The sequence below is a fragment of the Scyliorhinus torazame genome, chromosome 4 (assembly GCF_047496885.1).
Source record: "Scyliorhinus torazame isolate Kashiwa2021f chromosome 4, sScyTor2.1, whole genome shotgun sequence".
Classification (NCBI taxonomy): Eukaryota; Metazoa; Chordata; class Chondrichthyes; order Carcharhiniformes; family Scyliorhinidae; genus Scyliorhinus; species Scyliorhinus torazame.
In genome coordinates this window covers 301100369-301124641 of record NC_092710.1, presented here as the reverse complement: position 1 = coordinate 301124641, position 24273 = coordinate 301100369, and the positions used below count along the sequence as shown (strand labels likewise).

General features: G+C 42.5%; 1 protein-coding gene across 3 annotated transcripts in view; it reads left to right on the top strand.

Annotated features, from left to right (window-relative positions):
* The window catches only part of slc22a16 (solute carrier family 22 member 16), a 175050-nt gene that overhangs the window by 75063 nt on the left and 75714 nt on the right, over positions 1-24273 (top strand). The window contains exons 2-7 of one of the 3 annotated variants that reach the window (XM_072500019.1): positions 1569-1660; positions 5608-5673; positions 6154-6233; positions 6537-7010; positions 12991-13108; positions 19908-20460. In XM_072500019.1, coding sequence (XP_072356120.1) covers positions 6181-6233; positions 6537-7010; positions 12991-13108; positions 19908-20460 — 1198 coding nt within the window. In that variant the 5' untranslated portion in view covers positions 1569-1660; positions 5608-5673; positions 6154-6180. The remainder of the gene's footprint in view (positions 1-1568; positions 1661-5607; positions 5674-6153; positions 6234-6536; positions 7011-12990; positions 13109-19907; positions 20461-24273) is intronic. The other 2 variants (XM_072500020.1, XM_072500018.1) reach the window with 2 other exon arrangements.

Below are 24273 nucleotides of genomic sequence, written 5' to 3'. Positions count from 1 at the left end.
AAAGAGATAGTTGTACACTTAGAAACACCCTTTTGTCTCATTCGCTTTTCGATTTATTCAAAGAGTCGTGAATTTGAGGTCTCTTTTTAAACAAAATGGCACTTCACACAAAGAGGCACAAAATGAACCCCACCATAACTGCAAGGAGAGTGGATTAAAAAGTTAACACGCAGGAATGGTACTGCCATGTGAAAGTGCTAGTTTGGGCCGCAATGATAATATTACTAACATTTTCTGACAAAGGTTTGAGATGTCATTTAATGTTTACTGCTGCTAAATTAAAGCAGTTGAACCAATTATTGATATATTTCCATTGAATAACAAGGCTTCCATATTGTATGTATTTAAAGACAAATTATCCTAGATCTGCAAAAATTTCGATCAGATATACAACTCTCGTGACAGCTAAGATTTTTTAATTGTTTTGCTGGAACTGAATAAGGAAGGTCTGAGACTGAGATGGGAAAAAAGAAAGGTTAATCCGGAAATATTCTGTTCAAAGGGTACATCATCAGACCATGACATACTTCTGTTTATTGGAGAAGCATTGTGTTCAAAGATTGAAGCTTAATCAGGACAACATTGAACCACATCAGTTAGGAGCTGAAACAAGATCTTGATTCTTTTTTAATAACTCAGCTGAATGGTGATATTCTACACATTTATATAATAATGGAAGGTTTAAAATTTTTTTTAGAATACCCAATTATTATTTTTTCTCCAATTAAGGAGTAATTTAGTACGGCCAATCCACCTAACCTGCACATCTTTGGGTTGTGGGGGTGAAACCCACGCAGACACGGAGAATGTGCAAACATCACACGGACAGTGACCCAGGGCCGGGATTCGAACCCGGGTCCTCAGCGCCGTAGTCCCAGTGCTAATCGCTGCGCCACGTGCCACCCCCATAGTCCACTGGGCAATTGCTTTAAACAGGTTGTCTTGCTGTATGGCATTTTTACATCTGTAAGCCAATAGGATGCTTTACATGTCCTTTCTGGTGCACATCCGTATCTACAGTGAGCCACGAGTGCTCAGGTGGTGACAATATAAAGATACAACATGTTAGGTAGAGGAAACTACAATGACATTGCACTGTCAACTGCAGCCCTTTGTGATACGGTAAGCTGGCATTGAAACAGTTGGCCATACACCAAAGGTTTAATACAATTGTTGGATTTCACATAGTACTGTTAGTGGTTGATTGTAGCCACACACAGATATTGGTGCAGTCAACCAATCCAGTGATGTGTTAACTGCAAGTGCTTTTTAATCAAACATAATCCTTCAGTTCTGTGAAATAGTGTCAACACATTGCACATGCATACATAACCTTTTGCACCTAGTTCATTTTAATAGTTTTTGGAGGAGCCAAAGTTACAATCTTCGTACACATCTTCCAACGCTTTTCAATTGTCAGAAAGTAGAACTGAGTATAAATATAATTAAGTATGCAAATGTAAAGAAGCTATTCCAGAAATAAATTCTGATCTTTTGGTTTTGAGGTACTGTACATTATTCACCACACAAAGTATGCCATGTGGATTTTGCTTAACATTGTAATCTAGAAGGGCATATATCTCGACATACAAGAAGAATGGCTGTATTCCGGCAGTGGACGAAGAGGACCTTGAACATCCTGAGACAGGGAGATACCATGGTGAGAGACTAGTTCAAACTTTAATAGTTCATTGTTCGCTTAAAGCACTCTCTCCCTTTTCCATGGTCACAGTCAAGTCACCCATCTGAATGCAATAAAACTGATATAATATGAAAAAATGTTATGCTTAAAATTACAATATATCTACCTTTTTCACACTAATAGACTTAAAGTTTCAAAAGATACAATTGTATCAGTATGTAAGGATCCAGTTCATGAGTAACAGATATCATAAACTAATGATTGAAGTGTTTTAAACAATATTAGGCCTGATTTTAACTCCGTTAACAGAGTGAAAATCAGGCCCATTGTGTTTGCAGATTCTAATGTGACACTTTGTATGTCTTAGAACTGCTCTTTAATATGTGGATGAATTGGTGTCTGTGATCTTTGTGTGTCTCTATTTGAAGCACTACCAGCAGAGAAAGGACTGTTATCTAGATCAGTTTGGAAGAATCATACGTTAGAGTGGTGGAGGCTACATTGCCACTGAGTAATAGTTCTGATACGTTTAGTTGTTTAGTGCCTATAGTTCATACTATTGGAACTTTTGCACAGAGGTCATTCAATGTAGTCTCAGCCACAGACAATAACCAGAAGATTCTCATCTTAAATGTGTTCTGCAGATTTTGGGAGCCACCCATTTAACTAACTTGACAACGGTTAAAGATCAATGTGATTAATATCTTTAAGTTCTGTAAGATCCCATCGGGACAGCAGTATGCAAGTATAGCCCAAAGTCTTGTTACCTGTTGCACAGATTTTTTCGGAGCGTTTCCCTGGTATCAGCAACAGCTACAATCAGAGCAATTTGCATTGTAGCTCTGATGTTATCAAAGCATGCATCAGTGTAGTCTGCAATCCCTCACTAAGGCTGTTAAAACAGTCAAGTGAGCTCAGATTGCAAACTGTCAACAAGGTCATTTATATTATGTTCCATAATAAATTAAATTTCCGTCAGCAAAAGGGCAATATGCATGTCAGTGTGCAGTTCCTGCATGGTTTGCTCCACTGCATGTTTGTAGGTCTGTTTTGCCTACTTCTAACATCGTAAGCTGCCAAGCAGTTTTGTCCAATAGATAATTGCACTACATAGAGACTCATACTGTATCTATATGTCATCACATGATCCAATAGGGTGCTTCTCCTGGTGCAGTTCAATATCCACAGTGAACCATGGGTGCTTATGTCATGTAGGTGGTGATAATATGGCTATTGTAATGGTATAGCCTCTCTGGGTTGCTGCTAGTATTGAATGCTATAGGGTTTGTAGTTGTGATAGTTCTTTCTGTGAGTTCTGTAGCAGAACTGATGCAGGCAAGTCACAATGATCCTGGTACATCTAGAAGTAGAATTTTCTCACACTGGAAATGTTGATCCACTATGTTTTCACCATTATATTTTAAGAAACTGCTTCAGCATACAGTTTCAATGTAATAGTAATTATTTTAGCAACATTAACCAGACTCAATGAACTAGCTGCTGGTATCACAAACTCCTGAGTTTCCAGGAAGAAGTTATCAAACCCCTCTTCTTGAGGTGCCAAGTTCTTCCTGAATTGCAGATGTCTTCCTTTCTATTTTGTGTTCAATTGTAACATCATTAACTCTAGAAACATCAAAGTGTTTTCTTTATTCCTAGCAATAGCATTCACCACTTCATAATTCTTCACATGCTTGCCTGCATGTCTCTGCGTGCATAGATGTGGAAAATATGGAGACCCCTTTTGGCATGGCCTCATTTGTCGACATTTCTACTTCTGCCTTTGTGAAATGCAGCTTTCCCATTGCTTCTCTACCATTTTCTGCAGTGTTCTAATGTTGCTATTGCCAGACCTTAACTCTTGAAGTCAACCAAGTAATTTCTAGTTAAGTTAATTAAAGTGGATTCTTGCAATAACTTTCTAATTGGATTACTTCACTTTCATTTGGTGGGAAATGCAGTAAGCCGTGCTTAGCAGAAAATAGGCCCGCAACAGTGGTATAACTATCCAATCAGCAGAACACAGTGCAGTTCAAAATGGCAGAGTTTCTTGACACTGTTGCTCAAACAGGAAACATTGTTTGTAAGTTCTAGAAGCAAATTGTTTATTATCCAACATATATCCTTTTGATGCCAGATTCTTAACTGTGAAAATCAGAAAAGGATAGAATATGATAAAATAGGCTAGTGTTTAACAATGTTCTTCAAATAGGCCAGGTGCAGGAAATAACAAAACTCCATAACTGCTTGAATAAAACAAAAGAGACGGGGCAAACAAAAGTTACCAACAGATTAAAACATTTTCTTACCTTCAACTTGTACGTATTATCTGAATTTTGCACCCATTTGTCCCTACCTAGACATTTTTGCACAATTTTGAATCTTTTAGAAAAATATGAAGATTAATGCAAGTATGAAAAATGCATACTCAATCAGCATTTAATGTATTTCATTTACAATGATGTGCCTGTCAAGCTTCAACATTGTACAGTATATTTCCTTCATATTTCTAATAATTATCAATTCTTGATTTACCTCCTCTTTTCTCCTATTCATTTAATCTTTGTTGTGTCTGCTCCTTGGCCCCTTACCTAGGTTGCTCAATAATAGTTTTGGTGTGATCAGGGCAAGCAGCCCCTCATCACTGGCTACTTTTCAGGAGCTAGAAACCGTAGGTTTGTTTCTGTTAGTAAAGCATTTTCCAGAAAGTGCAAATGTGACTTCAGTAGGTTAAAATATTCAAAATATACACTTGAGAGAAAACCATGATGACTAAATTTTATGCCTTAAATATTGAAGAGCAAATCATTTTTCTTGTCAAAAAAAACTTTATTCGCTACATTAATGGCATTTAACCGAACAATAAATAGAAACTATCTGGAGTCAGCCTGTTATATAGGTGACCCTGAGGTTTACAGCTGATTTAGAAATGTAAAAGTGATCCATTTCACAAAATGGAACACTTTCCTATATAGCTTTAAAAATATTTTACCTTTTGAGAAAGGAAATGCACATGATGAGTGTCACAGTTTGGAGCGGACTGCTGCATTGACTTGTACAATGGATCCATGACTGGATAGAGGACTAGGTGATGAGTTAGATTTGTATGAGGTCTGAAACAACTGTAGAATATGGTATCCATACCAAGGCAGAGTGTTGATCCTTTATCTTGGGAGCCTCTTGGTGATATATTTGCCCTTTATGTCTACAGAATGTCTTGCTAGTGAACTTGAATCTCAGCAACCAGTTACACAATTGTGATTTTCCTATGTGTGATTTCTCCTGATGAGAAGTATATTTTCTTTTCACAATTTACACGGAGTATTTAAAAGTGCAAGTATTCCAAAGATTAGGCAGCCTTAATGAAGAATGAAATAATTGCAGAAATTCAAACCAGGGATTTTTGTTCATTTGTTCTTGGATGTGAGCATTGCTGGCAAGGCCAGCATTTATTGCCCATCTCTAATTGCCCTTGAGAAAGGCAGCAGTTTCTAATCCGTTTCAGTTAGGTCTGTAAAAGTTCAGGAAAGGGAGGCTGCTTTTTTTATATTTTATTTTATCATGTGCCACAAGATAACAGAAGATTGCACAACTGTGTGTAGTCTCCAGTGTGAAGCAAAATGATTTTTGCTTCTATTGGGGTAAAAAGAACAGATCACATGGTGCCCTTTTAGACTCCTGATGCAAATATTTACAGAGGCCTAAATGTCATTTGTGAGTCAATTCAAAAGTCAAATAAATTTTTTTAAAAAATAAAATGTTTTATAAATTGTAATCATTGGTTTATGAAACGTTGGGGGACACAAGTTACCACACAGCAGCCTCTACAAAGTTACCAAACACACAATTGAATAATAAACAGCTTTAAAATATAACAAGAAGCTGCTGTTGGAACAGAGCTGTCATCCCTGTGCTAAAACAATGAAAAGTTAAGTAACACTTTTTCCAATGACTGTGTCATGCAGCTTTCAGATCAGGTTCATAAGTTCAAAATGTGACGGGACCCTCAAGTACCGGTGATAAAATGTAGGGTAAGTAAACCTGATGGGGGAAACAAAAACTGCTCGATGTGAAATATTTCAAATGAAATTGTTGTAGATTTCAGTAGGCTCTGGAAAATGAAAGAAAAACCTGTAATTTCAGTATTCCAAAGCTGTGGCTGAATGATAACGTTTTATCAATTTTTGATCTGGGTTGGGGAAAAACAGGATCTGTTGGAGGGTGGGCGGGTGATGGTGGGGCGCGGGTAAGAGAATGGATGTGTCTTTAAGCAGGAGTAAGACGTTTGTTAGGGACAGTACACTGACGGTAACGTTAATATTTTAACCATTGTTATGCTTTAAAATGTGAAAGAAAGTAACTGTATGGTTTATGCAATTTGTGTGTGTTTTTTTTCACTGGGTTGTGGGAGGAGTTCAAGCTGCTCCATACCCCATTTATCTTCTACTTTGTCCTCATGCCAAATCTCCAATTACCTTCAGTCCTCTTAAACTTTCACTCTTTCTGAAAAGGCAGGGCAACAAGTACCACTGATCTCCATGGCACCACAGACCCTGGAAAAGCTATTTGACAAACTTGGCCACTTTGGAAGGTAAATGTTTTACACTTGTACTTATTGGCTTTTGTTTTCATCGGGGGAAAAAAGTAAAAGTTTTGCTCAGGGACATTACTTAATAATACTTATCAGCAGACACAGCAGCATTTGAAGACTAAAGGCAACTTCCTCTTAAAATACTCATTCCTGTTGTCCAGTTTTTAATTTCTTTTCACTCCTAGCTTTTGATCTTATGAGAACAAGTTGTTTATTTTAAGAAGTAATGATTTTGCTAAGAACATTATGCTGTGCAACTTTGCTTTCATTGGCTGCTAATCAGAATGTCTTTGTATTTTCCAGATTCCAAGCTTCTGTATATTTTGTGGTTAATTTCCAAACTATAGCATGTGGAATCCACTATTTGGCCTCAGTATTTCTTGCTGTAACACCACAGTTCGTGTGCAAGTTACCTGGAAATGTGACCACAATCCTTGTTTCAAATACGACAGCTGGCCCTGGAGATCTGTGGAACTTGTGGACTCCGGGATCACGCAGTATTATCGCTCAAATGGAAAATGGAGAGATCTGGGAAGCCGAGCAATGTAGTCGCTTCAAAAGAAACGGGAGCTTTGAGCTGGTGAATTACTTTAAAGGCAACAGGACACGTTATTCCTGCACTGATGGTTTTAACTATGATCAAAGCCACATTGAAAACAGCATTGTGACTGAGTGGGACCTGGTCTGTGACAGGGAATGGCTAGCAAAACTCATCCAGCCCATCTTTATGTTTGGAGTCCTACTGGGGGCTGTGGTGTTTGGGGATATTGCTGACAGGTAATTCTTTCTATTGTTGCTAATTCTGTTAACTTCTGACATTTTATTTGTGATTTATTTCAAGGAGGATCATTCCCATTCCCCATCTGAGTTGGTGGACTGGAAACTTGCTCTCGGGCTTCTCCCAATGCTCTTCTCTAATTGACGACTAGGGTTGTACACGAGAGTGAGCAAGGACATTTAGCCCCTAATTTTACTTTCTGTCTGTTATAAAACAATATGATTTTTGTTAATTGTTTTCCCGCCACAGGGAACTCATTTTGTGAGGAATCATAGGCAGAGTTCCACAGTTCAATACAACATGTTGATTCTCTGCAACGGTGCTGCTTTTGGAAAATTGACCTTTTTAAAACTTCTGAATATTTAGCTCAAAATAAGTTGGGATTCTATTGTGAAAATTCAATTAAATACCCTTCTATTCATTGTGAAAGTATCCCAGGTCAAATGCAGCTGTATTCAGATACTAAGGCCGGGATTCGCCGCCCCGCCCTTTCTCCGGCGCCGTTTTCCGGGTGGCGGCGGGATTCCTGCCATGCCGGTCAGGGGACGTTGACAGCCCCCCAGCGATTCTTTGGGCCCCGATGAGCTGAGTGGCCGTCCATTTTGTTGCCAGTCCCGCCGGCGTGAATTACTCACCTCATGCACGGTGGGACCTGGCAGGTGAGTATGCGGGGGCGGTCCACGGAGGGGGGGGGGAGGGGGGCTGCATGTTCCGTCAGCGTTGGCTGGAGCGGCGCCAACCCCTCCGGCGTCAACCTAGCCTCTGAAAGTTTGGAGAATTCTTTACTTTCTGGGGCTGTTGATGCCGGAATGGTTGGCGCCGGTTTTCCCGCCGGCGTGGGGACTTAGTCCCCAGAAGGGAGAATCCCGGCCTAAGTTCCCACAAGAAATAAGAAAAACATTATACTCATAAGCACCTTAATATGCCTCAGAAACATTCCAAAGCACTTGACAACAATGAATTATGATTGAAACCGGAGCACCCGGAGGAAACCCACGCAGCACAGGCAGAACGTGCAGACTCCACACAGACAGTGACCCAAGCCGGGAATCGAACCTGGGACCCTGGAGCTGTGAAGCAACAAAGCTAACCACTGTGCTACTGTGCTGCCCAATATTTCCACACATTTACGATTGTCAGTAGAAAATTATTGTGCATGCAGAACGGTCTCAAAAACAGCAGTGAGATGAATAACCAATCAATCTATTTTCTTTGCATGTATGTTGTATGGATTGAAATTCCCAAAAACTTTTTATAGAAACCTCCAGTAAATGCTCAACTGACAACAGGAAAGTTGGGCTGAGTTGACTTTGTATCTGCTATGTATATTGACAGAGGATCTGATCTGAAACCATGTTCACATGACGTTTCAACTAGATTGAACCAGTTCTCTTTCACCACCCATGACTCCTTTAAATCTATATCGCACATTGGAGATCTGCTTGCAACAGATTTGTTACCATCTACTCTCCTAACACCATGTAACTGAGAATTTGTGCAATGAGCTTAACATTCATTGGAAACTGGATTGATAATGCTGAATCTGATTCAGTACTAGATGCATAATCTAAGTGACAGTGTGGAGATTTGCACAGTTCCTTAGCAAAAACCCTAAGAAGGAAAATTCAAATTACTTGCTGTTCTTCGGTTATTCTTGTACAGCCTACTGGTAGTCAATCTCGGAAGCCTAGAAGCATATCAAGTTGCAAACCAAAGGTGATGTTTTCGTCTTAAGAGTCATAAAATAGCAAAAGGAAAGGAAAACCTTGTAAATTTGTTTGTGCCAGATTTGCAGTGCATTTACCAATTTGATGAGTAAAATATTGGGATGACTCAAGTATAGGGCAATGACAAATAAAGCAGACCCTCAAAATGACACCAGGAACCCAGGACTCTTTTATGAGATGAGGGCCAAAGTGCCAAAGCTTCTTTTGTGTCCCCAAATGCATTTTCTTTCTCTTTTAGTCAGTGGATGCCTATGAGCTGTTGATCTACTTCCGACAATCAAGTCTTAGCTCTTTGTTCTGACTTAAACTTTGCTTCTTAGCGCTGACTTTAAATTTCCACTCTTCAATCAGCTGGAGAGAAAATTGACATTTGAGTACCACAGACAACAGCTGACAGCAGTAGCTGCTCGGAAGGCACCATTTATAAATCAGCTGCTGGGTTCATTGTCTATACTGCAGAGAAATCTATAGAATCCCTACAGTGCAGAAAGAGGCCACTCGGCCCATTGAGTCTGCACCCACCCTCCAAAAGAGCACTCCATCCTGGCCTGCTCCCTCGTCCACCCCACCCTATCCCCGTAATCTAACCTCCACACTTCAGGGGCAATTTAGCAGATCAACTAATAGGGAAACCTGAAGGAGAATATGACTCAGATAAACCAATTGGCATGTATGTTTTGAGGCAAACAGGCTTGAAAAATTTATTATGATCTTTATTGTCACAAGTAGGCTTACGTTAACACTGCAATGAGGTTACTGTGAAAAGCCCCTAGTCGCCACGTTCTGGTGCCTGTTCGGGTACACAGAGGGAGAATTCAGAATGTCCAATTCACCTTTCGGGATTTGTGGGAGGAAACCGGAGCACCCGGAGGAAACCCACGGAGACACGGAGAATGTGCAGACGCCACACAGACAGTGACCCAAGCCGGGAATTGAACCTGGGACCCTGGAGCTGTGAAGCAACAATGCTAACCACTGTGCTACCGTGCTGCCCAATACAATTTACACAAGTTTATAAAATATGCTATGAATAATAAAAGGAAAGATTTATATTGTATTTAATAATGCAATTAATGCGCAATACTCTAGTCAGTGAGCTGAGAAATTAGGTCCATCATTCTAGTCTGACATCCCAGCATCAACCAACTTCCTTGTGTTATGGGCCAGGGTTTAGAGAACTCCAAAGTATATCATGGAGATCACCTGACCCATGACTTTTACTAGATTGTGATATGGGGAGCACACAGCATACTCTACAGGTAAACAGCAGAAATCTAAAAGTATTTTTTTAAGCAAAACAATGTTTATTCTATGAACTCAGTTAACCTTTTTAAAACCTACAGTGAACATATTAGCAACCATCAATTCAAATACAACCCCCAAAGAATACAACACTCTTAAGTAATCCTTAAACTTTCCTTTTAACATCCATAAGACAAAAACCCTTTTTACAGAAGCACATCAGGTTTAAATTCTCTACTGAGAGCAGTTATCACTCTGAATTCACCAAATGATCTAGAGATAGTCTTTAGATTGCAGAGAGATCAAAATTACGCCTTATTTGGCTGGCTGCAGCTCCAACACTAAAACAAAACTAAAAAACACAGACACACCCAAGCTTTTCCTCAAAGCGGAACTAAAAAGCAGAACCAGAGCTCTGCTCCACCCACACTCTGACATCACTGCAGCCACTTGAGCAGACAAACATTTCTTAAAGTGACATTCCCATGACACTTAAATTCTGGATCTCATTTAAAAACATGTAAGAATGATTTATTTTGCATATGAAATGCCTCCATTTCTCTCTTTTTTTCATCAAACCACACACAATCAACAACCAAATTAATAGCTGACTCCTTGGGTGGTGTTTTCAGCCCGCGTTAGCCGTCAGCAAATATGTTGATGCGGGCAGAAAAATGCCGAGAATCGGGAAATGTAATGCTTGCCGGCAAGATTGTGTTTTCGGATTTTCCAGGCCACTCGCCAGTGGCGGAATGAAAATCCTGCCACAGAAAGCCAGGAACCTCACTTAGATACATTATAAAATCATTCGCTAGCCTTACCGCTGGGTCTACCCCCTTACTGAATATTCATTGGTCCATGGTTTACAACGGCTGTATAAAAGCGAGAACCTGACGACCCCACCTCCTCTGAAGGGGATGTTGGAGGTGAGTGCTCAGATCACCATTCCCTCCAGGGTGTCAGTCACAGAGGGGGCAGCAGAGAGAGCACAGGGGATCCAAATAAGTTCAACCTGGAGTCGGGTGTGGGGTGAGGGTCAGAATTGGCACCTCAGAGAGTGGGATCACTCACAGGCTTTAGCATCCTTTTGTGGCTGGAAGCCTCCAGGTTTAAAGGGGTCTAGTGTCTGGTATGGAGGCAGCGCTTCCAGTGTCCTCCTTGCTGGGCTTGTGGCGATATCACCTCTGAGTGATTGTCCTTCTGAAGGGGCAGCAGGAAAGTGGATGGGAGCAGGTGAATCCACAGGGTCAGCACTGGGGACGACTGTGAGGTTCATGGGTAAGGTCCCATGAGATGCTAGGCTGCATTGGCAGTGGGGGACTCAGACAAGGGGTGTTTTCCATTCACAAGAGGCCTGAAGATCCTTATGTGGGGAGAACGACTGCAGTGAGATTGATGGTCTCCAAGATGTCTACCTCGGATCCATGGTGTCCAAGGGCTGCGAGCATGGTTGGGCTGGTCCACTGATTGAGTGTAGCTGGGAAGAGTGTAGGCAGGAGTCTTAACACATCATATTGGGATGAAGTCTGGTATGAGTGGCAGGTGATTAGCTGCAGTCATTTCAGGGCACCGGGGCTACTGTGGGCATTATACGGTGGAAGCAAGGGGGCGTATAATAAGTGATGTGACACCTGAGGTGGGTGTGAGTAAGATTTTTTTTTTAAAAAAATCTTTATTGTCACAAGTAGGCTTACAATAACACTGCAATGAAGTTACTGTGAAAAGTCCCTAGTCGCCACATTCTGCCGCCTGTTCGGGTACACAGAGGGAGAATTCAGAATGTCCAATTCACCTAACAACAGTAGTACGTGTGGGAGGAAACCGGAGCACCCGAAGGAAACCCACGCGGACACGGGGAGAACATGCAGACTCCGTAAAGACAGTGACCAAAGCCAGGAATCGAACCTGGGACCCTGGAGTTGTGAAGCAACAATGCTAACCACTGTGCTACCGTGCCGCTCATGGAGGTGTGAGGGCTGTGTTAAGGGGTGCTGAATGAAACATGAGGCAGACTTACCCTGGATGCACGAAGAAGGTCATTAATCTTCTGACGACACTGTAGCCACATACTTTTTTGAATTGAGCTGGTGCTGGCAATCACGGCCACAGTCTCCCAGATGGGGCTGGTCACCTTGCTGGCTGGACGTCTACCCAATTGTGGGTAGACGGTTTCCTGCTTCTGCTCAACCACATTGAGAGGTTTGCTGAGAGCGCCCTCTGTAAAACGTGGTGCAGTCATTCTGACAGCCATCTCCCTGATTGGACTTGGAACAATTGCTGGGAAGTGTTTAAAAGGAGCGCCCCACTGATTACAGTTTTCTCAGGACGGGCATGTTCCCAGACAAGCCGCCATTAGCGCGGCGTGATACACGTGGAGAAAAAAAAATTGTTAAAGAGGCTGAACATGCGGTGAGGTTTCCCGTCATTGGTGCCAACGGGATTTCCCTGGTTTCTCATTGCAACTGACAATTTGAAAAAATATGGTTAAGATTCCGCCTCCTGTGACTTAACAATGCTGCTCACAGCTGTCTCACAAGGTGAAATTCCCAATTCTTTGCCCAGCAGATAGGCATCTTGCTCAGATCAGCTGAAAGTAACAACATAGCGAAACAAACCTGCCAGGTATCCAAATTGATAACATTAATTGTAGGTTTTAGACGAACAAATCACTTTGATTCAAAAAGAACCAATTGTCACGATAGGTCTCGATGCTAAAAACTAGATAATCCTGTTTTTTAAAATTAAACTGCTATTGTATTTTTAGGTATGAATATTTTAAATATTATTTCCAGTTGTACAATTCTGTTTACTGCAGAAATAGTTCTGATTCAAACTGCATTGACCACTTAATTTGAATCTTTGGAACTCTTCCTAAGAAACATCTTTGTCTCATGTTAGTTGTGAGCTAATATTTTACTTATCTGCACAGTTTTAGGTACAGTAACATATTTCATTGAGATTTCAGATACTTGAATTTGTCATTCTTAATCTCTTTTTTTAACCTCCGTAGGGTGGGACGCCGATCTATACTGTGGTTCACAAGCACAGCTCAGTTTGTGTTTGGAGTGGCTGTTGCATTCACCAATGATTATTACAGCTTCATCGTTGTCCGTTTCCTCCTAGCCCTGGTGTGTATTGAACTGCCGCATATGTTTATTTCCTTTTACTAGGTGTTGGGTAGATCAGTCAATTTTGGTAAAGAATTGATCCAGGCTTCAAATTATAGGCGGAATTTAATTGTTCGTGGTGCGGGTCCCTCCCACTTTGGCGGCGGTAGCACAGTGGGTAGCACAGTTGCATCACAGCTGCAGGGTCCCATGTTCGATTCCCAGCTTGAGTCACTCTCTTTGCGGAGTCTGCACGTTCTCCCCGCGTCTGCGTGTGTTTCCTCCGGGTGATCCGGTTTCCTCCCACAGTCCAAAATGTGCAGGTTAGGTGGATTGGCCATGCTAAATTAATCTTAATGTCCAAAAAATGTTAGGTGGGGTTACGGGGCTAGGGTGGAGGTGTGGGCTTAAGTAGGATGCTCTTTCCAACAGCCGGTGCAGACTTGGGCCGAATAGCTTCTTTCTGCACTATAAATTCTATGATTCACGCGTTGGAGAAATGGTGAGAAGCCCAGGTTGCTTCCATGGCGGTGTTCCGTCCAAATTCTGTGTCTTGCAGGCACTTAACTGGCCAATGTAGAGCATTCTTCATGACTTAAGACCCCAGCAGTGGAATCACACCCACTGAGAGATGCCAACCAATCCGAAACCAGGAGCTTTCCATTGCCGGCAGCGCCGCCGGGTGTGGTGGCTGCAGGGATTTCACCAAGGATTGTCACTGCATCCCTGGACTCAGATGAGTGAGAATGGGACCATGAGGGTGCAGTGGATTGAACCAGCCAGGAGTGCAGTGCATGAATAAGAGTTTCAACAGCAGTTGCGCTGAGACGGGCAGAAGTCGGGCAGTGTTATGGAGGTGAAAATAGGCAGTCTTAGTGATAGCATGAATATGAGATCAGGCTATTTATCTGACATCCAGTACTGGATGAGCAGAAATTTCCTCCAATTAAATATTGGGAAGACAATTCATTGTTTTCACTTCCTGCTACAAACTTTGTTCCGAGCTTTGAGTCCACCCATCTCCCTGGCAATTGTACAGAATGAAGCCTTGGTGTCATATTTGGTCACAAAGTTGAATCAGCAGTCTGATAATTTAGGTGGAGGATGGGATACATGTGAAAACTAACACTGCCTTTGGCAGCCTGTTGATGAGAAATAGGACAGGGCCTAGAATAGATGCTTTTGGGGAGCATCAGAGGTAAAGGTGCTTGAGCAGGCAGCGAAGTCATTGCAAATGATTCTTGCCTTCCATCCCCCAATCTAAAACAAATCATTTGCGCCACTTTGTCTTGTGTTCAGGCCAATGTTTTATCCAAGCTGGAACTGATCCTCCTATTCCATCGACCTCAACTTCATTAACTAGCCTTTTCTGTGGCACTTTGTCAAACGCCTTCTTAAAAATTCCGTACAGACAACATCCATTTCTCTTCCTTCAGCAACCTTCTCTGTTCCTTCATCAAAAAATTCAAGCACAATATATCCTTTACAAATCCATGCTGACTCTCTAATTAACTCAAACCTCTGGGTTGGCTCAGTGGTTAGCAATACTGCCTCACGGCGCTGAGGACCTGGGTTCGATCCCAGCTCCGGGTCACTGTCCGTGTGGAGTTTGCTAATTTTCCCCGTGTCTGCATGGTCTTAACCCCACAACCCAAAGAAATGCAGGGTAGGCAGGTTGGCCACTCTAAATTGCCCCTTAATTGGGAAAAAAAGAATTTGTTACTCTGAATGAAAAAAAATTAACTCAAACCTCAATGTGACAACGTCCACTAGGTAGGCTGGTAATTTGCTTCCTAGTCTCGAAAAAGCCATTTTCATATTGATAGCCAATGGGTGTGCAGGAGTTGCCAGTAAAAAGGAGAACCAGAGAGATTTAGGGAGGAAATTTCAGAGGTTAGTTTATTGGCAGCTAACGGATTGATGGCGGAGTTGAGGTTACAATCCGATCAGCCATGATCTTTGAACATTACATACGAACTAGGAGCAGGATTAGGCAATTCAGCCCCTCGAGCCTACTCCACCATTCAATACGATCATGGCTGATCTCATCTCTCCACTTTCCTGCCTGCTATCCCAATAACTCTTCATCCTGCTTCTAATTAAAAATGTTGTCTATCTCCTCCATAAATTTGTTTAGTGTTCTGGTGTCCATTGCATTTTGGGGTAAAGATTTCAACAGATTCACAACCCTTTGAATGAAGTAATTCAAGAACAAAGAGCAGTATAGCACAGGCCCTCCAAGCCTGTACCGGTCATGATACCTACCTTTGCCAAAAACCCTCAGCACTTCCTTCTGCCGTATCCCTCTATATCCATGTGTTTGTCAAGATGCCTTTTGAACGCTGTTAATGTATCTGCTTCCACAACCTCCCCTGGCAACGCGTTCCAGGCATTCACTACCCTCTGCATAAAAAACCTGCCTCACACATCTCCTCTAAACTTTGCCTCACGGACCTTAAATCTGTGCCCCCTGGTGACTGACCCGACCCGTCCACCCTGGGAAAGAGTGCCTGACCATCCACTCTATCCATGTCCCTCGTAATCTTGTAAATCTCTATCAGGTCACCCCTCTAATGAAAACAGTCCGAGTCCATTCAGCCTCTCCACATAGCTAACACCCTCCAGACCAGGCAACATCCTGGTAAACCTCTGCAAAGCCTCCACATCCTTTGGATAGTGTGACGACCAGAATTGTGCGCAATATTCCAAGTGTGGCCCTACCAATTTCCATCTCAATAACTCTTCATCCTGCTCCTAATTTAAAATCTGTCTATCTCCTCCATAAATTTGTTTAGTGTTTTGGCGTACATTGCATTTTAGGGTAGACATTTCAACAGATTCACAACCCTTTGAATAAAGTAATTCAAGAACAAAGAACAATACAGCACAAGAATGGCCCTTCAGCCCTCCAAGCCTGTACCTCCTTCTTCCTCCTCATTTCTGTTTTAAATCTGCCACCGCTAAACCTAAAACTATGGCGTCTTGTTCTAGAATGTCCAACAAGTGGAAACATTCACTCTACACCCACCCTGTCAATCTGCTTTAGCATCTTATTGAATGGTGGGGCAGGCTCGAGGGGCTGAGTGGCCCCTGATCCTAATTTGTCTGTACGACTGCTAGTAATGTAGAGATTAAAATCAGGGATGATTAATAGGCCAAAATTGGAGGAATTTTGATATTTCAGTGGGTTGTCGTTGGATAAAGTTAGAGATACGGAGGGCAAGATCATGCAGGGATTTGAAAACTTGGATGAAAATTTTACAATCAAGGCATTGTTTAACGGGGTAAAAATGTAGGAGAGTAATTTTCGATGTGGTGAAGACAGGTGGGCAATCTAAAACCAGCCTGTTTCTCATTCAACGGGTTAGGTTAAAGTTACCCGCTATTGGTAAATGCCTATGCTACCATTATGTATTTACATAATGTATGTACCAGTATTTAGGAAGGACAGGCATAAAAGAAAAGGTGGTGGTGTGGCACTGCTGGTTAAAGAGGAAATTAACACAATAGTGAGAAAGGATATTAGCTCTGACAATGTGGAATCTGTATGGGGAGAGTTGAGAAATACCAAGGGACAAAAACCATTAATGGATGTCATATATAGATCCCCAAACTGCAATGATGAAGTTGGGAATGGCATTAAACAAGAAATTAGAGATGCATTTAATAAGGGAATATCGGTGATCATGGGTGATTTTAATCTTCACATAGATTGGGCAAATCAAATTAGCCCAATACCGTAGAGGAGGAATTCCTGGAGTGTACACGGGATGGTTTTCTTGACCAATATGTGGAGGAACCAACTAGAGAGCAGGCCATCTTAGACTGGGTACTGTGTAATGAGAAGGGAATCATTGCCAATCTGGCTGTACGAGACCCCTTGGGGATGAGCGACCAAAACATGATAGAACTTTTTATCAAGATGGAGAGTGAAGTAGTTGATTCGGAGACTAGGGAGCTGAATCTTAATAAAGGGAACTATGAGGATATGAGGCGTGAGTTGGCCTTGATAGATTGAGGAGAGTTACTTAAAGGGATGACAGTGGATAGATAATGGCAAACATTCAAGGAACGCATGGAGGAACTACAGCAACTGTTCATTCCTGTTTGGCACAAAAGCAAAGGGGGTAAGAGGGCCAATCCATGGCTTACAATGGAAATTAGAAATAGTATCTGATACAAGGAAGAAGCATACAGATTGGCCAAGAAAGATAATAGGTCTGAGGATTGGGAGCACTTTAGAATTCAGCAAAGAAGGGCAAAGGGATTGATTAAGAAGGGGAAAGTACAGTACAAAAGGAAGCTTGCAGGGAACATAAAGACTAACACTAAGAGTTTCTACAGATATGTGAAGAGAAAGAGATTGGTAAAGAGAAATGTAGGCCTACTACAGACATAAATAGGGGAATGCCTAATAAGGGACAAAGAAATGGCTGAGCAATTGAATACATACTTTGGTTCTGTCTTCACAAATGAGGACACAAATCAGATCCCAGAAATGTTGGAGAATGAAAGGTTTAGTGAGAGGGAAGAACTAAGGGAGATCAACATTAGTAGAGAAATGGTGCTGGGAAAACTGATGGGATTGGAGGTAGATAAATCCCCAGGGCCTGAGAATCTGCATCTCAGAGAGCTTAAGGAGGTGGCTCTGAAAATAGTGGATGCATTGGTGGTCATCTTCCGGGATTCTATAGACTCTGGAACTGTCCCTGCAGATTGGAGGGTAGCTCATGTCACTCCGATATTCAAAAATGGAGGTAGAGAGAAAGCAGGGAATTAGTAAGCCTAACATCGGTAGTGAGGAAAATGCTTGAATCCATTATCAAGGACTTTATAATGGAACATTTAAAAAGCAGTGGCAGGATCAATCAGAGTCAGCATGAATTTATGAAGGGAAAATCATGCTTGACAAATCTGTTGGAATTCTTTGAAGAGGTAACCAGTGCAGTCGACAAGGGGGAGCCAGTCGATGTGGTATATTTGGACTTTCAGAAGGCGTTTGACAAAGTCCCACATAAGAGATTATTGTGCAAAATTAAAGCGCATGGGATTGGGGGAAATGTATTGAGGTGGATAGAAAACTGGTTGGCAGAGAGGAAACAAAGAGTAGGGATTAATGGGTCCTTTTCAAATTGGCAGTCAGTAACCAGTGGGGTACCACAGCGATCGGTGCTGGGACCCCAGCTATTCACAATATATATAAATGATTTGGATGAGGGAACAAAATGTAACATCTCAAAGTTTGCAGATGATACCAAATTAGGTGGGAGGGTGAATTGTGACGAGGATGCAGGGATCCTACAACAAGATCTGGACAGGTTGGGCGAGTGGGCAAACCAATGGCAGATGCAGTATAATTTGGATAAGTGTGAGGTTATTCATTTTGGAAGCAAAGCAGGAATGGTTGTAAATTGAGAGAGGGGGATGTGCAGCGGGACCTGGGTGTCCTTGTGCACCATTCACTGAAGGTAAACATGCAGGTGCAGCAGGCGGTAAAGAAAGCTAATGGTATGTTGGCCTTCATTGCAAGAGGTTTCGAGTATAGAAGCAGGGATGTGTTGCTGCAATTGTACAGGGCCTTGGAAAGAGCACCCCACCTAAACCCACATCTCCACCCCATCCCCGCAACCCAGTAACCCCACCTAACCTTTTTGGACACTAAGGACAATTTAGATTGGACAATCCACCTAACCTGCACATCCTTGGACTACGGAGGAAACCGGAGCACCCGGAGGAAATCCATGCAGACACAGGAGAACGTGCAGACTCCGCGCAGACAGTACCCAAGCCGGGAATCGAACCTTGGACCGTGGAGCTGTGAAGCAACAGTGCTAACCACTGTGCTTACGGCCACGCTGCTCCCGAAAGGCAGCTTGCCGCAGCGCAGCATGGCCGATAGAAGCCGGGAGACCCAGCTCCTGGGATCTACCCGGCTCGCAACACTTTGCGAGGTCTAGCGCAATCTCCTGAGACGTTGTGAAGTAAATCCTATCCATTGTGGGCGGGATCACTTCTTCGAAAATCCCCATATTAAAGCAAGACAGCTAGTCTCACTTTAATATGCAGATTTTCCCGAGGTGTGGGATCTGTCTTTCACCTCGAGCGAGCACTGTTCGGTACTGGTCTCCACAAATGGGGACCAGACAAATGGCACTTGTGGGGTTCTCCCAGGTAATCGGAGGCCCTGGGCCCTGGACAGTTTGGCACTGTCAAGGTGCCAAGCTGGCATTTTGTTGAACAGTGATCGGGCCAGGGTGCCCTACGCGAGTGTTGGAGGTGGGGGGTTCGTTCGGGCATTGTCCAGTGATCGGGATGCCATTTAAAAATAGTGTCCTGATCTCTCATAACTGAGGCGTTCCAGCGAGCAGAGCTCCTCATTGCACAAAACGGGACTATGTGTGGATCAGCCGCCGGTTCCCCGCAAAGGCCCTTTACTTAACGCGAGTGACATTTTATAGCATTATGTTTCTCAGCATTGCGAGCGCCGGGAATCACGTGGCTAAATGCGCTCGCTATGGGACTTTGTTCCCATTTAGTTAAATCATGCCCTAGATTTAAAATGTAAGTGCTTTGAACTTGGCCATGCAGGGTGTTAAGTAGGGAAATAAATAAATACAGGAGAATCCATGGATCCTAGCAATCATCTGCAACAAGACATAGACGAAGGTTAAAAAGTCAGAATGATTTCCCACTCTTTAGTTTGTGTCTAATGTGCAAGAGAGAAAGGATTGCAAGTGAAGAGAGTAACATAAAGTTTATAGAAGAATGAAAATGTTTGTAGAATTCTCTGTAATTCTTTCTTTTTTTGTATTTGAAACAGGTTTCTAGTGGCTACCTTGTGGTAGTTTTTGTCTATGTGACAGAATATACTGGATTGAAGGCCCGCAGTTGGGCATCTATGCACGTCCATGCTTATTTTGCTGTTGGCATCATGGTAGTTGCCTTGGTTGGATTCCTGGTACGGACCTGGCGTTTCTACCAACTCATACTGTCGCTTGTGACCATCCCATTCATATTTTGCTGCTGGCTATTGCCGGAGACACCCTGGTGGCTTCTGGCTAAAGGGCGGTTTGAAGAAGTCCAGAAACTGATTGACACAATTGCTCGATGGAACAAAGTCAAGATCCCTTGTCACGTCTCTGTGATGCAAATGAATAGTCCTGAGGATTCAACAGACAAAGAAATTGCAAGAAAGAAAAGCATAATCAAAGTAAAGAAAACCAGTATCCTGGATCTTTTCCGTTCCTGGAATTTGGCTAAGAGGACCGTCACAGTTTGGCTTGTGTGGTTCACTGGCAGTCTGGGCTATTATGTTAGCTCTTTGGGCTCTGTCAATCTGGGTGGAAATGAATATCTGAACCTCTTTCTAGCAGGTAAGAGAAAGTTTACATTCACCTTGCTAATTGAGGAATAAATATGGCAGTTACCCCATTGGTATTAAATCTAGTATTAAAAACCTTCCAGTTACCCAGATCTGGAAAACTAAAGCACCACTTGTATCCTTTTTGCTGTCAATGTTACATTGTGAAGGGAGACATGACTTACTTATGATGTTTTCTTTAACTGGCTTTTCTCCCTATAGTACAGGTAACGTGATAAGTGAATAGCTATTCTTGGCAGATTGTAAATAGAACTGAAGGATCAAAGCATTATTAATGGCTTAACAGATCCAGTTTCATTTATTAGCACTAACATCAAAGTTAAATGGTGGTAAGTATTTTACAGCTCAAAGATGATAATTAGGATTTCCTAAGAGCTGGTCACCTGAATGATTTGTGTTATATTGGGGATTGATAGGGAGTAATAGACATTATAAATGGGGGAAAATCGTAAGTAAAATAAATCTGGAAAATAGATATGCTTGATGAAACTGAATTTTGCAGTATCATAGCGAAAGGGGACCTTTACAGTTTAAGTGCACTGTGGGATAGGGTTTTAGTGACTTCCGGTGGCGACCATAGAACCATAGAATTTACAGTGCAGAAGGAGGCTATTTGGCTAATAGAGTCTGCATCGGCCCATCGAATTAAGTCTGCACTGGCCCTTGGAAGGAGCACCCCACCCAAGCCCAAACCTCCACCCTATCCCTGTAACCCAGTAACCCCACCCAATCCTGTTGGACACTGAGGGCAATTTAGCATGGCCAATCCACCTAACCTGCACGTCTCTGGACTGTGGGAGGAAACCCACGCAGACACAGGGAGAACGTGCAGACTCCGCACAGACAGTGACCCAAGCCAGAAATCGAACCTGGGACCCTGGAGCTGTGAAGCAACAATGCTACCTACTGTGCTACCGTGCTGCCCACTATGGATTGAGGGGTTGCACACAGGGCAGCTCCGGCTCGAAGGCATGTGTTTGAGCTCTTTTTACCCGAAAACAGGAGAATTTTGTCGGGAAAGTGTAGCTGAAGTTGTGGAGGAGAAGTTCCCTCTCCCCGTGAGTGGCATGTCTGCTGGTTATCAGACCCAGATGGTGAGACATGTGGTGAAGCAGCAATTGGAAAGATGACGGATGGGGAAGGGCCGTCGCATGTTGGGAAAGCATAGAAGGCTCGGAGGGGATATGATGAGGTTTAGAAAGGGGAGATTGTAAGAATTGGTAGCACAATGCTGCCTCACAGTGTCAGGGATCCGGGTTCAATTCTGGCTTTGGGTGACTGTGTGGAGTTTGCACGTTCTCCCTTTTTCTGTGTGGGGTTTCTTCCGAGTGCTCCGTTTTCCTCTCACAGACCAAAGATGTGCATGTTAGGTGAATTGGCCATTCTAGGTTGCTCTTTAGTGTCTGAAGATGTATAGGTGTATAGATGTGGGGCTCTCCCTGAGCCTTCTATGCTCCAGGGAAAACCCAAGCCGTGAATCGAACCAGGGTCCCTGGCGCTGTGAAGCAACAGTTCTAACCACTGTGCCCCCCATTACTCTGCCCAATTTACCAGCTGATCAATATCAGTCGGTAGCCTAAGACTATTAACAGCACCACCAATTTTTATGTCATCTGCAAACTTTAGCATGGTGTGAGAAACAGGACAGCAAAACCCGCATCCTGGATTGTTTCACAAACACAGGATATCAGAAGTAACGTCCTTTTGGTCAAGTTCGCTATCCTAAATCCCATTTGATTACTTATTACTGCTATGTCCTAAAAATACATGTTTAATGGTTAATGACAATTACTCCGTACACTTCCTATAATTCATCTTGATCCGTAATAAAGTAACTTATGTAAAACTACTCCAGTGGCATCCTAGCTATTCAGTTTTAAAAGGTATCCGGAAAACGGCTGCGGCAGGACGGAGAATCTCGCCCAATATTTTTTGTGATTTTTAAAAAACATCTTTTTTAGAACATTTATTTATTCCCGAGTTATTTTGCTTTTGGCCTGATTCATGAATGGAGCACCCTGCCATATTAAATTATTTAATTTTGTGAATGAAGAAGCGGAAGATCCACCAAGAGTTGCACACATCATGTTGTTAAATTACAAGATAACATTGAGAAGGTTCATCCCATTTTACTTGCAAAGCAAAGGATTTTGTTGGGACAAGACAACTGTGAAACCATAAAATTTCAGAAAGGAACTAATGTGTTAAGTGGCATTTGTGATATAATGCCTGGTAACTCATTGGAACTGTAAGGCACTCAACCATGAACTAGCATCTCTTGTTCCTGGATAAACTTTCTATTGAATAGTACATTGTGTGGTATCTTTTTAAAAGGCATCAATCAGAGGATAGGTGCATCATTAGAGACAAACAGCTGCTGCATTCCTCCTGATCACTGATTGCAGAATGGCATTAACAGAGGCCTTGTAATAAGTTTCTCGCCTGTCTTTTCAATCAGAGACATGGCATGGTAAGGGGAGACCATCAGAGAGGAAGGAGTGAATAAGTAATTCTTTTCATTTAGGTTTGTTGTGTAGCTGTTCTTAACCGTGAGTGCAATATCTAACTAAGGACGTTAATGTATAGACGTAGAAGAAAGATAGCTCCACACAATTGCAGTCCATGCGGTGCACCCATAGTGCTGTTTGTCAGGGAGTACCAGGATTTTGACCCAGTGACAGTGAAGGAACAATGCTATATTTCCAAGTCAGGATGATGGTGGTATTCTCAAGCTTAGAGGTGGTGGGATTCTCAAGTACCCACTGATCCTGTCCTTCTAGATGGTAGATGTCGTGAGTTTGGAAGGCGCTATCTAAGGAACCTTGGGGAGTTCACTGCAGTGCATCTTGTAGATGGTACAAGCGGCTGCTATTTGTGGATGGAGTGAATGTTTGTGGATGGGGTGCCAATCACCAGGCTGCTTTGTATAGATAGTGTTAACCTTCTTGAGTGTCGTTGGAGCATCTCTTGTTCCTGGATAAACAAGTGGTGAGTTTTTCATCTTGAATTAGATTTGTTTTATTGTCACGTGTACCAAGATACAGTGAAAAGTATTGTTCTGCATACAGTCCAGACAGATCGATCCACACATGACATACATAAATGCACAATGTAAATGCATAAGCACCTGCAACGGTTGAAGCATACGGAGTATAGTGCTACACTATAGAGAAATAGGGGCTGGTTTAGCACACTGGGCTAAATAGCTGGCTTGTAATGCAGAACAAGGCAGCAGCGCGGGTTCCATTCCCGTACCGGCCTCCCCGAACAGGCGCCGGAATGTGACGACTAGGGGATTTTCATTGAAGCCTACTTGTGACAATAAGTTATTATTATTATTATTATTATTATTATTATTATTATTATTATAGAAGATGTGTGAAGAGATCAGTTCAGTCCATAAGAGGGTCATTCAGGAGTCTGGTAACAGCGGGGAAGAAACTGTTTTTGAACCTGTTAATGCGTGTTCTCAGACTTTTGCATCTCCTGCCCGATGGAAGATTGGAAGAGAGCATAGCCCTGTTTGTAGGGGTCGTTGATTATGCTGCCTGCTTTCCCAAAGCAGCGGGAGGTGTAGACAGAGTCAATGGATGAGAGGTGGGTTTGCGTGATGGACTGGTCTGTGTTTAGGGTTCTCTGTAGTTTCTTACGGTCTTGGGCTGAGCAGTTGCCATACCAGGCTGTGATGCAGCCCGATAGGATGCTTTCTATGGTGCATCTAAAAATTGGTAAGAGTCAACGTCGACATGCCAAATGCCAAATTTCTTTGTTTCCTGAGGAAATATAGGCACTGTTGTGCTTTCCT